General features: G+C 37.2%; 1 protein-coding gene across 1 annotated transcript in view; it reads right to left on the reverse strand.

The window, feature by feature from the left end:
• Positions 1 to 18,028, reverse strand: part of CHM (CHM Rab escort protein) — a 195,883-nt gene that overhangs the window by 52,394 nt on the left and 125,461 nt on the right. The window contains exons 9-11 of the mRNA XM_082864245.1: positions 17,702 to 17,779; positions 2,390 to 2,494; positions 1,920 to 1,983 (exon numbers count right to left, since the gene is read on the reverse strand). Of these exons, the coding sequence (XP_082720371.1) occupies positions 1,920 to 1,983; positions 2,390 to 2,494; positions 17,702 to 17,779 (247 nt within the window). The remainder of the gene's footprint in view (positions 1 to 1,919; positions 1,984 to 2,389; positions 2,495 to 17,701; positions 17,780 to 18,028) is intronic.

Below are 18,028 nucleotides of genomic sequence, written 5' to 3' on the forward strand. Positions count from 1 at the left end.
ATCCCATCTAAGGGCAATGTTTTTTACCTGTTCTCTGAATCCCATCCTCCCCAGCCTTTATCTGGACCTTGCTGCATCAATTATCCTCCTTTTCTCCTGGGAATCTTCAACCTCTCCCTCTCTACTGGCCCCATCCCCATCAGTTGAAATATACTCTAATACAGGGGGCCCCAACCCCCGGGCCATGGATGGGTACCGGTGTCTGTGGCCTGTTAGGAACTGGGCCGCACAGCTGGAGGTGAGCGGCAGGCAAGCGAGTGAAGCTTCATCTGTATTTACAGCCGTTCCCCATTGCTCGCGTTACCGCCTGAGCTCCGCCTCCTATCAAATCAGTGGTGGCAATAGATTCTCATAGGAGCGCGAACCCTATTGTGAACTGCGCATGCGAGGGATCTAGGTTGCACACTCCTTATGAGAATCTAATGCCTGATGATCTGAGGTAGAGCTGAAGCGGTGATGCTAGCACTGGTGAGCAGCTGCAAATACAGATTATCATTAGCAGAGAGGTTTGACTGCACAGAGACCATAATAAATCAATTGCTTGCAAACTCATATCAAAACCCTATCAGTGAGTCGCAAGTGAAAACAAGTTCAGGGCCCCCACTGATTCTGCCATATGGTGAGTTGTATAATTATTTCATTATATATTACAATGTAATAATAATAGAAATAAAGCGCACAATAAATGTAATGCGATTGAATCATCCCAAAACCATCCCCCCCACCCTGGTCCATGGAAAAACTCTTCCACGAAACTGGTCCCTGGTGCCAAAAGTGTTGGGGACCGCTGCTCTAATACTTTAAAGAAATGCCCTCTTTGCTTCCACATCTCGCTGCAGGAATCACTTCTTCCCTCTTACTCTTCCCAGCTTAGCTTCTTCAGAAGCATCTGTTTGCTCTCTTCACTTTTCTGCCTTTGTCATTCTTCGACCCATTCACAAAGCTTATGGTTTACTGGGAGCTACAGACAAGTAAACTAGCAACTACAGGACAGTGTGATGAGTGCTATGATTTTACCACTTTTCGCTCACACCTGTCACACTGTACTGTTGTTGCTATTTATCTGTCTGTATCTGTATCCTCTAGACTGCAAGCTATGAGGGCACAGATGCTATCATGGTCAGCACTATCTCCTCAGAATCCAGCACACTGGCTGGCATGTCGAAGGCACTCATTGTCTGCTGAATGATTAAATGAAAGTATTTGCGCTCACTCGTAAAATTAACATATTTGCTTTATATAATACAAAGCTTCCAACTTAAGGAAATTTCGGAAACTATTTTTAGCAGTAGCATATAGGATAGGTCTGACAGTCACACTTACTAAGTAAGCTGATTTTATCAGTCCTGTAAATTATGGTCAGAAGGAGAAGGGGGCATACTTCTGGAATTTAAGTGTTCAAACTGAGGAAAAACCACAGGTATAAAGACACTTCTAACGAATCAGGAGTTATGAGGAGGAAGGGGGTACCGAAATGAACCATGGTGATGAGGAAATGTCAGAACTGAAAACGTGTGCTGATATTCATTCACACTGGGCCCCTAATGGTGAGCTTACCACCACTGCTGTAGGACTGGTTACCATAAAGCCTTTTCCTCCAAGATTTTTAAATGCTTCTAAATGCTTTTCTTCTCATAGTAATATACTTTCAATTTCATAGAAATAGCTGTAAAAAAAACTACGGTGATTTCAATATTCCTAGAATAAATCTGTTACATAAGATGCAATTATTTGTTCCACTGAAAGGAAATCTTTAAGAAACCAAGATTATTACATAATTGCCATTATGTGTTTTTAAAATGCATTAAATGTATTAGTACATATTGGTTAATATTTTATTTCACCGATGTTAATTTACACATATTACCATGTAGATTAAGTTAGTAACATGCTATTAAAAAGTACAGAACTGGAATTACCTGTTGATCCGAATCTGTTTTTAGTACAGACCTATCCGTAATCAAGACTGCCCTGGAGATCTGCCTGTAATGCAGAAAACAGTTAATAAGTGACTCAGATTCCATGGATAAATTTCATTTATATAGCTATACAACCACCAGAAGGCATGTTTCAAAGAACTGTTATGATAAAAGTGTCACCTCTCCAAACCAAGTCAAGTTCTGCTTTAATCTTTTCTTGGCTCATGAAAGGAGGATGTGTGACCTGGAGACAGACCCCAGCTGATGCAATGGAGTCAACATTAGGCTAGGCTCCTCCACAAAACCAGACCTTATAAGAGAACAGTGGTAACACACTGAATATATCTTTGGTTTGGTATACATTTGCATCTTACTTGAAGAACAGAGTCATTCAGAAGTGTCAGTGTAATCACACAGATGAATTTCCCCGTTTCACCTTCCCTTGCAGAGTGGCTGGAGGGGTGCCTTACCTGTATTGCACATGCGAGCATGTGTTCTCAGAAAAGTAACTGTCTTCCACAAGGAAATGCTTAGAGATTATTCTCTGACCAAACTGATCTATGATTGCTTTACATCTACGAAGAAGATAAGCACAGAGAAATAGTTCTCATTAATGATTACATAATTGAGAAAATGAACATAATCAGCTACCAATCTTGAATCTAAAACTAATGTCTTAAAAGACAAGATTTTTAAATTGCCTACAATTTCACATTTTTGGCACAAAACTTCACTAAACTACAGAATATACATTCTTATTGCTATTTTGAAGTCTTTTAAACTATAAAATAAGTATAGACTAGAACTTATTTATTTTGAATGCTTAATAATAAGAATAAAGCTAGGACAAGTATTATTCTATAAGCTTTTCTAATGTTTAGGAACATAGAAGCTTTTTCTTTGTTTAGGAAACAGGCTTTTTTTTTCCTTAACAGATCTAAGAAGAGGGGGAGGAAAAGTTGATTAAATATCTTGTTATATCATTCACAGCCTATAAAAGTCACTAAAGGCTTTTTATTTTTCTGTTAAGTGTCACTTTCTCTTTTGTTCAAGAATAGCTATCTTGTCCCACGTGTGATAATGTTTTAAACCAAAAAAATGGGATGGAGCTTCTTTTAATATCTGTTTCCACTTTACTCCAAAGGATGATCATATAAAGATTTCTTTCAAGTGCTGTTTCCAAATAAGGAAAACACTTATGCATGGACATTATCAGGTCTCTGTCATCTGATGTGTGTTGGGAAAATGAATCATATAGAACCCTCCACTGACCTTCTTTCAGTGTGTCTAGATAAAAGGATGAAAATTAGAATCCATCTCCTTACAGTGCCACAAGTTATAAATGTACTTTATAGGGCTCATTATCCAAACTAATGGACTAAGGGAAACATCCTTGAAATGGACTTACCAGCACTGACCAAGCCAGTATGCAATATTTCAGGAACTATATGTAAATGCCTGCATGTTTTCTATATCTTTTTATTATGGAAATAGCACAATTTACTTTTGTCACAGCTTTCCTTTCGGGACTAGAATTATTTTATTAGAAATACACTTATGTGTTGCTCCTCATAAAACGCAAGCAAATAATTTCAAACTTATGTCATATTTTAAATATACTGGTATAAATTAAAATATGTTACATCACTCTAAAAATAAGCCAAGTAAGAGCTATTTACCAGGCATAAAGGCATTAACAGTAAAATGACAAATACCCAAGGCCAATTGTGAGAGGAATTTAATGTGTATTTCCTAAAGGCAGATTATGATATGCTGATATTCTTGAATAAATGGCATGCCACTGTCATCAGGATAGACTATGATATCTCGTGATGTTAGATATACATATTTTAAATCAATTAACTACATATTAATGCATGTTATATTACATTAATATTTAGGTGATTTTTTTCCCCATCTCACCTTCATCCCACTTCCTTTCTCTTCCCCACTTATGTTTCTATGCATATCTCTTCACATTTCATTAAACTAGAGCTCTCATTTTATAATACTTAACTACATAAAGTATTTATACCTATTTTCCAAAATAAGTATTTAAAAACTGAAAGGCAAGTTACTCATTCAGTCTCCTGTTTTATTTATTTACTTATTTTTTTAATTAAAAAAAAAATTGGGGGGCTGTGCCGCGAGGCTTGTGGGATCTTAGTTTCCTGACCAGGGATCGAACCTGGGCCCTGGCAGTGAAAGTACCGAGCCCTAACCACTGGACCACCAGGGAATTCTCTCATTCTCTTGTTTAAGACATTCATATATAATTTAAAACACAAGGTACTTTGGCGAGGGAAAAGAGAAATCTGCTGATCCATCATGAAGCATTGATCCTTATTTGTCCTGGAAACACTGACAAGCCTTTTTCTTACCTTTAACTCAGAGACTATACAAAGTCAAGAGGGAATAATCTGGGCAGAAAAAAGAGAGTGTAAAAATCTTCTATATCTTGATAGGGATTTGGGTTATACAGATTTATCATCTGTCAGCACTCAGGTAATGAACACTTAAGATTTCGGCACTTTAGGGACTTTCTTGGTGATCCAGTGGCTAAGACACTCCCAATGCAGGGGGCCCGGGTTCAATCTCTGGTCAGAGAACTAGACGCTACCTGCATGCCACAACTAAAGAGCCCACATGCAGCAGTGAAGATCCTGCGTGCCACAACCAAGACCCAGCACAGCCTAAATAAATATTTTAAAAAAAAGATTTTTGCACTTTATCATATGTAAATATTATATCAGAAGAAAAAGCTGTAAACAAATATTAAACTCTAGTTAATGATATGTGTACTGAAGTGTTTAGGGTGAATTGTACTGATATCCGGAATTTACTGTGAAATGCTTAAAAACGGTGAATAGATGAACAGAGGGATGAATATTTGTGTAGACATATGATTAAGCAAGCATATTAAAATGTTAACTGCAGAATCTAGGTGGTGGATATATAGGTGATCATCTTGAAATTCTTTCAACATTGGCGCAGAGTTGAAAATTTTCACCATAAAATGTTGGAATCAAATTGAGAGAGGGAGCGATATTAGTACAAATCTTGGACTCCAGTCTAAGTCTTTGCAAAGGGCTCCCATTTAAATAAACCACACAACTAAACCTTGCCCTCAAGCTTATGGAGAGCTCCTTGCTTGTAGGCTTCCAAACACTAATGGGGCTGCTTTGGTGGTAGCTACACCTTTGGTGACAGGCAGACATTGGTTTCAGAAATTACGGTATTAGAACTACTGAGGACCACTCAAGAGGGAAGGATGGGTGCATGGAGATTGGGGAGCTCAACTATGCAAGCACAATATGCCAATAAATGTGCCTCTTTATGCTGAAGCTTCTGGATGAAACAGTGATTCTTAGAGTAGAAGGAGGAGAAGGAAGCAAATCAGAATCACACCTGGGGGACTTTTTCAAATTATAAGTACCCCTGGAGATTCTGATAAGCTCCCAAATCCCAAGGAAGAATCACCATGTAGTGTGCCACAGTACTGTTGTATCTTTACGCTGTGCTAGGTGGAGAAAAGTCAAGAGCTATTGCTACAGAAAAAAATATTGATTTCTGCAGAAATTGAGGTGATGGTCACATATGCCTAGTCAGTCTGGTAGATGATAATACAACTTACCTGACAGTCTCACGCTAAAGTACTAAGGCTCTAGGCCTGAGCAAAGCTGTTCAAACCAAAATACATTTAAGTAAGTGATAAGATTTGTTTTCCGCTCAGATACTTACTTACTGTCATATATTAGGCCTAATTGGGAGAACAATGAGTAAAGGAATATTAATTTGGTACCTAGACTTAGACTTTGTATTACAAAGATTAATATAAAAATTATGACATTCAAGTAATGAAAAACAACAAAATGAAACAGTGCTGCCAGAGACATTAAAATACCCCCTTGTCCACCCCTCCCACATGAACCTGAGGAAGCCATTAAAGATTAACAACATTCTGGATTTAGTTGAGGGCCTTGCTGAGCCTCATAAATAGTAAATTGAGGAGGAACATGATAGGAATTTCCAGTTACACGGACACAATGACCAAGCTGATCATAAGAATCACTGAAGCCAGACAGAACATTTCTAGAGCTGAGCTTTCTAAATCAACAAATCACAACGGTTATTCAGTTCTTGGTTCAATGACATGAGGACATAAAGAGCAAAATGATGATAAGGAAGAAAACAATCAGCAAGATGAAAACTCTTTATCTGGAATTTGGCCCAGAAGATAAAAATAACATTAAAACAGGTATCCATTCTCTATAATCTTCAGAATTAATATCCCAACTGTTTTTATGATAAGGAATACATAAATCACATATGAAATCATGAAAAGGAAAATATATTAATTAAGGAAATTAGAAGATTCCCAGTAATTGAAGGAAACAAGATAATTCCCCCTACTCACTATGCCCTTCCATACTTTCTCAAACACTTTAGTTCAAATGCCACCTCTTCGATGAAACCATTCCAAAATGCCTATTACTCATTTTTCTTGGGTAAAAATCTACTCCAATAGTCTCAAGCATGATTATAATTCCAAACCTATGGTTCTCTGTTGTAATCAATCCCAAGCTCTGTATCCATATTTTTAACTGTCTATTACCTATTTTTTCTGGATAGGTAATAGACAGTTAAATCATGGCTCCTCACATGTTCCCCCACTTGGAATCCCAGTCTCAGTTAATGGCATGACCAGCAGTTATAGAGTTTCCCTAGCTCAAAATCTCTCTTCCCACATCTAATCTGCTACTCAAAACTAGCCCCTTTTCTCCATCTCCACTGACACTGCCCTAGATTTTTGTTAAGTCTGATAAGACATTGGACTGCTAACACATTGGTAGCTTATTTGTTTGACATAGTGTGTGGCATAACAACCATGTGCCAAGCACTGTTCTAAGAGGTGAAAGCTTGGGGGGGAGGGGCAGAGTATCAGGGAATGCTCTTTGGAGGAAGTGATATATTAGCTGCTTTTGAAGCAGTTAAAACCAGTTAAAACAAGCAAATAAGAAGAACATTTCAGCAGAAGGGCAGCATCTGCAGGGGTACAGAGGCAAGTAAGAGAAGTACAGGGAGGGAACCACAAGCAGTTCAGTGTTACTGACAATAAAATGGAAGCAGAGAGAGAAGAGAGATGAGCTGAGAGAGGCAGGCAAAGGTCAGACCCCAGAGTCTCATGTGTCATGTAAAAGGGTCTCAGACTTCATTCTGAAGTGATATAAAGTCACTGAAACTTTTTACATAGGGAGGGACAAAGCCAGATCTGCATACTGAACAGATCTCAATGTGTAATTATCTTACTAATTTATTTGTTCCTTAATGTCCCCCAGTAGACTCTAAGCTCCACAAGAACAAAGACCATGATTGTCTTGTTCTGTGCTGTATCTCCAGTGCCTGGCACGCAGATAACAACTGTTCATGGATGACTGAATAGATGGACGGATGATGGAAGTATTCCATGTACATGAATAGTGCAGAGACAGAAACAAAGATATAGAATCTCTGATTTAGCAGGTAAAGAATCTCTTTCCATCACAGTGCTTCTTCCAAATCACTTCCAATCACAGAACTTGTTAAAGTTCACTCATCTAGTAAGTGGGGAAGCCAGGGTACAGATCCAGGCCTACCTGACCTTAGAGCTTGTAATCTTTGTACACAAGGGCAAGATTCATGTTTTATTTATCTCTTTATCCCCATAGCAACTAGCATGTGGGTTGGTGGAGGTTAAATATCTAGAATATTACCACTATCATTTTGCAAATAGGACATACTAAAATCAGAAATTCAGCAATTTTCCTACAATGACAAATGGTATTAAGAATCAGTCACCTCACGCTTGGTCTAACATACTATTCATTACTAATTTCCAAGTACCTGGGAAAGGTAGAGTTATTCCTGACATCAGAGAAAAAGATATCTCAAGAAATAGTAATAGCAGGAAATCTAGTAAGTGAGACAGTTGAAGTTCACAAGAACACTAGCTGAAGTAATTAGATTCAGACTACTGGTTACAGACATGTCTGGTCCAAGGTCATCCATACCCTACCCTAATATCAAATACTACACTGCTAAATGGCCAAATCTAATGTACAGGAGTTTTACATGGTCAGCACTGCTGCAAAGAAAAAGAAAGCTGCTCAACAAGAGCATTCAGTGTCTCCAGAAACAGTCAACAGAGGGGTTCAGTATTAGAACTTAATGAGAGGGTAGAGAAAAGAACTACTGATATCCATGTCCTCTAAAAATTAGTAAAGCAGAGTCAATGGATAATATAGCCAAGAGAGCACAGTCAATGTAGATCTCAGGAGAGCAAATTAAACAAAAATGAAAAATAAGACAACACAAGTTTTTCTTATGAAAAAGAAATACTTTGAAGACCAGGTTCAAGATGGCGGAGAAGAAGGATGTGTTCTCACTCCTTCTTGAGAGACCACCAGAATCACGACTAACTGCTGAACAATCATCGACAGGAAGACACTGGAACTCACCATAAAGGATACCCCACATCCAAAGACAAAGGAGAAGCCACAGTGAGATGGTAGAGGGGCACAATCACAATAAAATCAAATCCCATAACTGCTGGGTGGGTGACTCACAAACTGGAGAACACTTATATCACAGAAGTCCACCCACTGGAGTGAAGGTTCTGAGTCCCACATAAGGCTTCCCAACCTGGGGGTCTGGCAAAGGGAGGAGGAATTCCTAGAGAATAGGAATTTGAAGGCTAGCAGGATTTGATTGCAGGACTTTGACAGGACTGGGGGAAACAGAGACTCCATTCTTGGAAGGCACACACAAAGTAGTGTGTGCATCGGGACCCAGAGGAAGGAGCAGTGACCCCATAGGAGACTGAACCAGACCTATCTGCTAGTGTTGGAGGGTCTTCTGCAGAGGCAGGGGGTGGCTGTGTCTCACTGAGAGGACAAAGACACTGGCAGCAGAAGTTCTGGGAAGTACTTATTGGCGTGAGCCCTCCCAGAGTCCACCATTAGCCCCACCAAAGAGCCTGGGTAGGCTCCAGTGTTGGGTCCTCTCAGGCCAAACAGCCAACAGGGAGGGAACCCAGCCCCACCCAACAGCAGACAAGTGGATTAAAGTTTTACTGACCTCTGCCCACCAGAGCAACAGCCAGCTCTACCCACCACCAGTCCCTCCCATCAGGAAACTTGCACAAGCCTCTCAGACACTCTCATCCACCAGACGGCAGACAGCAGAAGCAAGAAGAATTACAATCCTGAAGCCTGTGGACCAAAAACCACATTCACAGAAAGATAGACAAGATGAAAAGGCAGAGGGCTATGCACCAGATGAAGGAAAAAGATAAAACCCCAGAAAAACAACTAAACGAAGTGGAGATAGGCAACCTTCCAGAAAAATAATTCAGAAAAATGATAGTGAAGATGACCCAGGACCTCGGAAAAAGAATGGAAGCAAAGATCGAGAAGGTGCAAGAAATGTTTAACAAAGACCTAGAAGAATTAAAGAACAAACAAACAGAGATGAACAATACAATAACTGCAATGAAAAAAAACACTAGAAGGAATCACTAGCAGAATAACTGAGGCAGAAGAATGGATAAGTGACATGGAAGACAGAATGGTGGAATTCACTGCTGTGGAACAGAAAAAAGAAAAAAGAATGAAAAGAAATGAAGACAGTCTAAGAGACCTCTGGGACAACATTAAACACAACAACATTTGCATTACAGGTGTCCCAGAAGGAGAAGAGAGAGAGAAAGGACCCGAGAAAATATGTGAAGAGATTATAGTTGAAAACTTCCCTGACATGGGAAAAGAAATAGCCACCAAAGTACAGGAAGTGCAGAAAGTCCAAAACAGGATAAACCCAAGGAGAAACACGCTGAGACACATAGTAACCAAATTGGCAAAAATTAAAGACAAATAAAAATTACTGAAAGCAGCAAGGGAAAAAGGACAAATAACATACAAGGGAACTCCCATAAGGTTAACAGCAGATTTCTCAGCAGAAACTCTACAAGCCAGAAGGGAGTGGCAGGACATATTTAAAGTGATGAAAGAGAAGAACCTACAACAAAGATTACTCTACCCAGCAAGGATCTCATTCAGATTTGGAGAAATCAAAAGCTTTACAGACAAGCAAAAACAAAGAGAATTCAGCACCACCAAACCAGCTCTACAAAAAATGCTAAAGGAACTTCTCTAAGTGGGAAACACAAGAGAAGAAAAGGACCTACAAAAACAAACCCAAAACAATTAAGAAAATGGTAATAGGAAAATACATATTGATAATTACCTTAAATGTGAATGGATTAGATGCTCCAACCAAAAGACACAGGCTCACTGAATGGATACAAAAACAAGACCCATATATATGCTATCTACAAGAGACCCACTTCAGACCTAGGGACACATACAGCTTGAAAGTGAGGGGATGGAAAAAGATTTTCCACGCAAATGGACACCAAATGAAAGCTGGAGTAGCTATACTCATATCAGATAAAATAAACTTTAAAATAAAGAATGGTACAAGAGACAAGGAAGGACACTACATAATGATTAAGGGATCAATCCAGGAAGAAGATAAAACAATTATAAATATATATGCACCCAACACAGGAGCACCTCAATACACAATGCAAATGCTAACAGCTAAAAAAGAGGAAATCAACAGTAACACAATAATAGTGGGGGACTTTAACACCTCACTTACACCAATGGACATTATCCAAACAGAAATTTAATAAGGAAACACAAGCTTTAAATGACATGACAGACCACACAGATTTACTTGATATTTATAGGACATTCCATCCAAAAACAGCAGATGACACTTTCTTCTCAAGTACGCATGGAACATTCTCCAGGATAGATCACATCTTGGGTCACAAATCAAGCATCAGTAAATTTAAGAAAATTGAAATCATATCAAGCATCTTTTCTGACCACAACGCTATGAGATTAGAAATCAATTACAGGGAAAAATACGTAAAAAACACAAACACACGGAGGCTAAACAATACGTTACTAAATAACCGGGAGATCACTGAATCAAAGTGGAAATCAAAAAATACCTAGAGACAAATGACAATGAAAACACGATGATCCAAAACCTATGGGATGCAGCAAAAGCAGTTCTAAGAGGGATGTCTACAGCAATAGAAGCCTACCTCAAGAAACAAGAAAAATCTCAAATAAACAATCTAACCTTACACCTAAAGGAACTAAAGAAAGAAGAACAAACAAAACCCAAAGTTAGCAGAAGGAAAGAATTCATAAAGATCAGAGCAGAAATAAATGAAATAGAAACAAAGAAAACAATAGCAAAGATCAATAAAACTAAAAGCTGGTTCTTTGAGAAGATAAACAAAATTGATAAACCATTAGCCAGACTCATCAAGGAAAAAGGGAGAAGACTCAAGTCAGTAGAATTAGAAAAGAAAAATGAGAAGTTACAACAGACATTGCACAAATACAAAGCATCCTAAGAGACTACAACAAGCAACTCTATGCTAATAAAATGGACAACCTGGAAGAAATGGACAAATTCTTAGAAAGGTATAACCTTCCAAGACTGAACCAGGAAGTAATAGAAAATATAAGCAGACCAATCACAAGTAATGAAATTGAAACTGTGATTAAAATCTTCCAACAAACAAAAGTCCAGGACCAGATGGCTCCACAGGTGAATTCTACCAAACATTTAGAGAAGAGCACACACCCATCCTTCTCAAACTCTTCCAAAAAATTGCAGAAGAAGGAAGACTCCCAAATTCATCCTATGGGGCCACCACACCCTGATACCAAAACCAGACAAAGATACTACAGAAAAAAAGTACAGACTAATATCACTGATGAATATAGATGCAAAAATCCTCAACAAAATACTAGCAAACAAATCCAACAACACATTAAAAGGACCATACATCATGATCAAGTGGGATTTATCCAAGGGATGCAAGGATTCTTCAATATACACAAATCAATCAATGTGATAAACCATATTAACAAATTGAAGAAGAAAAACCATATGATCATCTCAATAGATGCAGAAAAAGCTTTCAACAAAATTCAACACCCATTTATGATAAAAACTCTCCAGAAAGTGGGCCTAGAGGAAACCTACCTCAACATAATAAAGGCCATATACATCAAACCCACAGCAAACATCATTCTCAATGATGAAAAACTGAAAGCACTTCCTCTAAGATCAGGAACAAGACAAGGATGTCCACTCTCGCCACTATTATTCAACATAGTTTTGGAAGTCCTAGCTATGGCAATAAGAGAAGAAAATGAAATAAAAGGAATCCAAATTGGAAAAGAAGAAGTAAAGCTGTCACTGTTTACCCATGACATGATACTATACATAGAGAATACTAACGATGCCACCAGAAAACTACTAGAGCTAATCAATGAATTTGGTAAAGTAGCAGGATACAAAATTAATGCACAGAAATCTCTTGCATTCCTATACACTAATGATGAAAAATCTGAAAGAGAAATCAAGGAAACACTCCCATTTACCATTACAACAAAAAGAATAAAATACCTAGGAACAAACCTACCTAGGGAGACAAAAGACCTGTATGCAGAAAACTATAAGACACTGATGAAAGAAATTAAATATAATACAAACAGATGGAGAGATATCTCATGTTCTTGGATTGGAAGAATGAATATTGTGAAAATGACTATACTACCCAAAGCAATCTACAGATTCAATGCAATCCCTATCAAATTCCCAATGGCATTTTTTATAGAACTAGAACAAAAATCTTAAAATTTGTATGGAGACACAAAAGACCCCGAATAGCCAAAGCAGTCTTGAGGGAAAAAAACGGAGGTGGAAGAATCAGACTCCCTGACTTCAGACTATACTACAAAGCTATAGTAATCCAGACAATATGGTACTGGCACAAAAAAAGAAATATAGATCAATGGAACAGGATAGACAGCCCAGAGATAAACCCATGCACCTATGGTCAACTAATCTATGACAAAGGAGGCAAGGATATGCAATGGAGAAAAGCCAGTCTCTTCAATAATTGGTGCTGGGAAAACTGGACAGCTACATGTAAAAGAATGAAATTAGAACACTCCCTAACACCATAAACAAAAACAAACTCAAAATGGATTAGAGACCTAAATGTAAGACCAGACACTATAAAACTCTTAGAGGAAAACATAGGAAGAGCACTCTTTGACATAAATCATAGCAAGATCTCTTTTGATCCATCTCCTAGAGTAATGGAAATAAAAACAAAAATAAACAAATGGGACCTAATGAAACTTAAAAGCTTTTGCAAAGCAAAGGAAACTACAAACAAGACGAAAAGACAACCCTCAGAATGGGAGAAAATACCTGCAAATGAATCAACGGACAAAGGATTAATCTCCAAAATATATAAACAGCTCATGCAGCTCAATATTAAAAAAAACAAACAACCCAACCAAAAAATGGGCAGAAGACCTAAACAGACATTTCTCCAAAGAAGACATACAGATGGCCAAGAAGCATATGAAAAGCTCCTCAACATTACTAATTATTAGAGAAATGCAAATCAAAACTACAATGAGGTATCACCTCACACCAGTTAGAATGGGCATCATCAGAAAATCTACAAACGACAAATGCTGGAGAGGGTGTGGAGAAAAGGGAACCTCTTGCACTGTTGGTGGGAATGTAAATTGATACAGCCACTATGGAGAACAGTATGGTGGTTCCCTAAAAAACTAAAAATAGAACTACCATACAACCCAGCAATCCCACTACTGGGCATATACCCTGAGAAGACCATAATTCATAAAGACACATACACCACAATGTTCGCTGCAGCACTATTAACAATAGCCAGGTCATGGAAGCAACCTAAATGCCCATCAACAGATGAATGGATAAAGAAGATGTGGTACATATATACACAATGGAATATTACTCAGCCATAAAAAGGAACGAAATTGGGTCATTTGTAGAGACGTGGATGAATCTAGAGACTGTCATACAGAGTGAAGTATGTCAGAAAGAGAAAAACAAATATTGTATATTAATGCATACATGTGGAACCTAGAAAAATGGTACAGATGAACTGGTTGGCAGGGCAGAAATTTAGACACAGATGTAGAGAACAAACTTATGTACACCAAGGGGGGAAAGCGGCAGGTGGTGGTGGTGCAGTGATGAACTGGGAGATTGGGATTGACATATAAACACTAATGTGTATAAAATGGATAACTAAAAAGAACCTGCTGTATAAAAAAATAAATAAAATAACATTCAAAAATTTAAAAGAATAAATAAACTTGACCTTTGGGGAAAAAAATGAAAAATAAGATCTAGCTGAAAATAAGCATGCATTTAGTTACATATTCCATATTTCTCCTCTCAACATTGGTATGATACTTTGATGTGTAATCACCACGCTAAACTCAATGCTATGATCATTTATGCTTCTATCAGCTTTCCTCAGTGAAAGGTGAAAAGAAAAGCACAAAAGAGGCTATCATCAGTTTTTAATCTTCGTTCATTCATTTAACACAAAGCTACTGCGTATAATGGGTGATCGGAAACTGCCTTGGTTCTGGGGATAAAGAAGTGAGACCCTGACTTTTTTTAGGGGGAATTTACAATCATAAAAGGGGACCTGAGTTGGGGGGCTGGGTTCTGATCTAGTCTGTGGGATCAGGAAATAAACTTAGACCTTAGACCTGAAGCATGGTTAGCTCTTAACTACACCGAAGAGTAAAGGGGATGTCAAGTGTTCCTTATAGGAAAATTGGGGAAAAAAAGGCAATCTAAAACCATAAGGAGACAAATACAAACATCTGCAGATTCCTTGATTAATACGCCAATTACACTTAGAATAAACAATTAGTCAACCTGGATTGCTTAAAAAGAAATGTATGCTGGATATGCCCAAATATAAACTCAAGTTTTTCCCCTCAAAAAATGATCCCTCACTTTATATTCAAGTCCTAACAAAACATCTCCTATTACTGGTAGGTCTCTCAATTATTTGATTTTGAATGACAAAATAGTATTTGGGAAAGATACATTAGCCTGAGTCAACTTCAATCAATGCTAGCTTTAGATGTTTATAGAGACTCTTTGAGTTGATAGAATGGATATTTTAAAGAAGCAAAATTTCATAATTACTAGCAAAGATATGAATTTACAATTTTGAAGTACTGGTTGTCTCTTAAAAGAAACCTTTTAAAGATCCCATACACAATTTAGTATAGTGAGAATACTGTAGATATCATGAATATTATAAATGCAGGTCAAAGTTTTAACTGTCCCACTATTAAGGAATTAAATAGTTATGGCTTGGAATAAGTTTTCCAGCATGAGAATCATATGCAGAATACAAAATGGCTGTATCTTAACCACCCCAAGATGGACAAGACAAAGATATTCACTGGAAAACTGAGGTTCTAGTAAAATAATAATAAATAGCATAAGTAGACATCTTGCTATTTCATTTACATTCATTAAAGTAGACACATACAAGTTGTTTGAACATTTTTTTCAATTTCTCACTGGGATTGAAGATAACCCAGTATGTGAGAATGGACTACATTTGGGCATATAAAACATCTTAAAATAACTTACTTCTAAGTGTTAAGGAGAAACTAAGTACTTTCAGTAACTCAACTGAAGCATGTCATAGCTGGAGGAGACTCGAAAACTACTGCAGAGTCCATCTAACTCATCTTGCAGATAAGGGAACTGGCCCAGAGAAAACTGACTTGTGTCCACTGTCACTCATGGCAGTGACAGAGTTCCATGTCTTCTTTCACTCCAGGGTTACCTGACCATTGCATGCCTTCAGAGTCATTAGAGAATAACTGTTATGTTTGAGGTCCTTCTACAAAGATGTAAAAGAAATGAATTAAGACCTAGAGTCCCCAGTCCATCATGGAACATAGTACCACTGGCTAAATCCTGAACTTTACCTTACAGATCAGTATTTTTTAGTGTCATCTAAGGAGAACCTACATTATATTCATTTGGGGGTGTTCCTTAAAACTGCAAATTCCCTGGCTCCACTCTAAGCACATTATCCAATTTCACTCTCTCAGCGTGAGGCACAGAAATGTGTATTTTTTTTTAACAAGTTTACCTAGTGATTCATAGGCACATTAAAATTTGAAAACTACCAAACTTTGGTCGTTAGACCCTTAGCCCTCAGCTATCTGTTGCAACTGAAATCTGCAGCAGACCACAAAGAAGAGTTCTTCTGTTCAGAGTTTGTAATAAAAACTAAGTCAAAGTTAAGGTAAATGTAGCCTTTAGTTCAACAGATGTTTTTACTGTACTAACATATCCTTTTTTTTTTTTAAACAAACATGAGCCATGCAAATTCTTCATGTCACTAAAAGTAACGTGTAGGACTGGAATGAGGCCCCCAAAAGGTAAAAGAATCTAAGTAAATAAACACCAAACAAGCAATTCATTATCTGCCTTTCCATCATGGGTACATACTCATGCTTCAAAATGAATGCATAAGGAAAAATGACTCTAAGAGTCATAAAGACAACTATTCCTTCATGAACCTCCACAGAGCCCTTCACGCATCAATATATGAGTATCTTGGGCCTTCAGAGTGGATTTTTTCACTGTAGATTATCATACTTCATTTACGTAGTACCTTTCTGTTAAATTGCTAAAAGTAAATTATAAGCCTTTAAACCATGTGCCTATTTTATCTTATAGTAGAGAATTACTTTTCTAAAGCAAATTCACCGTTTAACTATTACATATTCTAGTTGAATTTGTTCTCCACCATATCTTGAAATACTAGTAGTGCACTATAATTGGCTTGTAAGAAGTTAACAGACATTTTATGCCACTTAGACTATAGAGAATTACTGTAAAATGAAAAAAACACCTTAAAATTTATATTTTTAAGCTTCCAGTTCAAGATATTAAGGTATTTTATGACCTGAAAAATACTATTTCTTTATATACCCCTAAAAAGTCACACAAGAGATATAGGTCAGTATATGCTTAAGAACATATAACAAAAAAGAAAAATACATAGTAAATTAAATAGCTCCTAAAACTTGATCCAGTTGACCCATTTAAGTTTCAATGTAAACCCCAGATATCGAAGAATACTACTTATTTAGTGTAATTTAGACAACAGCATATGCTAGTAACTAAATAATAAATCCTAGAAAAATATAACTGAAATATAAAAATACACAGATAAATAGACTGTGCTCAGCTTTCTTTAAAAGCAGGTACATCCTTATTTCAATCCTAAACCAGACTGTAGACCTGATACGGTTGTAAAATAATTTATCCTCAGATAACAGGGCAGCATAGTTTATGACAACAATCTACCTAAAAACTCATTAAAGTCTTTTCTCTTGGAGTGACATGCATTATCAGCACAGATTAATCTGATGAGTCTTTAGGTGAGCTCCATTTTTAAAAATGCAATAACAGAGGGCTTTGTTGTCATCTGATAAAAATCAATTAGAGGAGGTAAGGCCATAAGGAAAACTAACATCACTCATCACCCACCCCCGGCAGCTGAAATGATTTGTCTTCCAAGCTTGGATGATCAGGAGCTATAGTCATATTGTAGGGAAATTAATTTAGTTTCTATATTCTGAACTCACTTTCCTTGTTCTGGAGGATGTAAACACAAATTACTTTTAATCAACGTTGATATGTTATTAATACCAAGGAGGATCTTTGAAGAATCATTTTTTAAAAATCGAATTTAGCATTTTTCACTTGTGCTTGGGATGTAAATATAGGAAGGTAACTTATATCATCCTCACTTTCCAGATTCTTTGTCCACGACAAGGCACTGTACCAAATGGCGAAGACAATAGATTCCACCAAACACTGCACACATCCTAGGAAGAGAATAGGAAAATGAGGATTAGAATTCTTGAGTTCAAAATTAGGGTAACATAATATTCTTTTAAATATCTAACATTTAATAAATTTAATTGGTCTTAGAGAAAAAAGATTTTGACAATTTATTACCTTTTCTATCATGGTATTAAGAATCTCTCAGAGGTAAGATTAGTAATATTTTAATGCAGCACAGGTAATAGTGCTAATAATACAATGTGGAAGCCTAGAATTGAGACCAAGCCAAA

The sequence above is a fragment of the Leucopleurus acutus genome (genome assembly GCF_964270905.1).
Source record: "Leucopleurus acutus genome assembly, chromosome: X".
NCBI classification, from domain to species: Eukaryota; Metazoa; Chordata; class Mammalia; order Artiodactyla; family Delphinidae; genus Leucopleurus; species Leucopleurus acutus.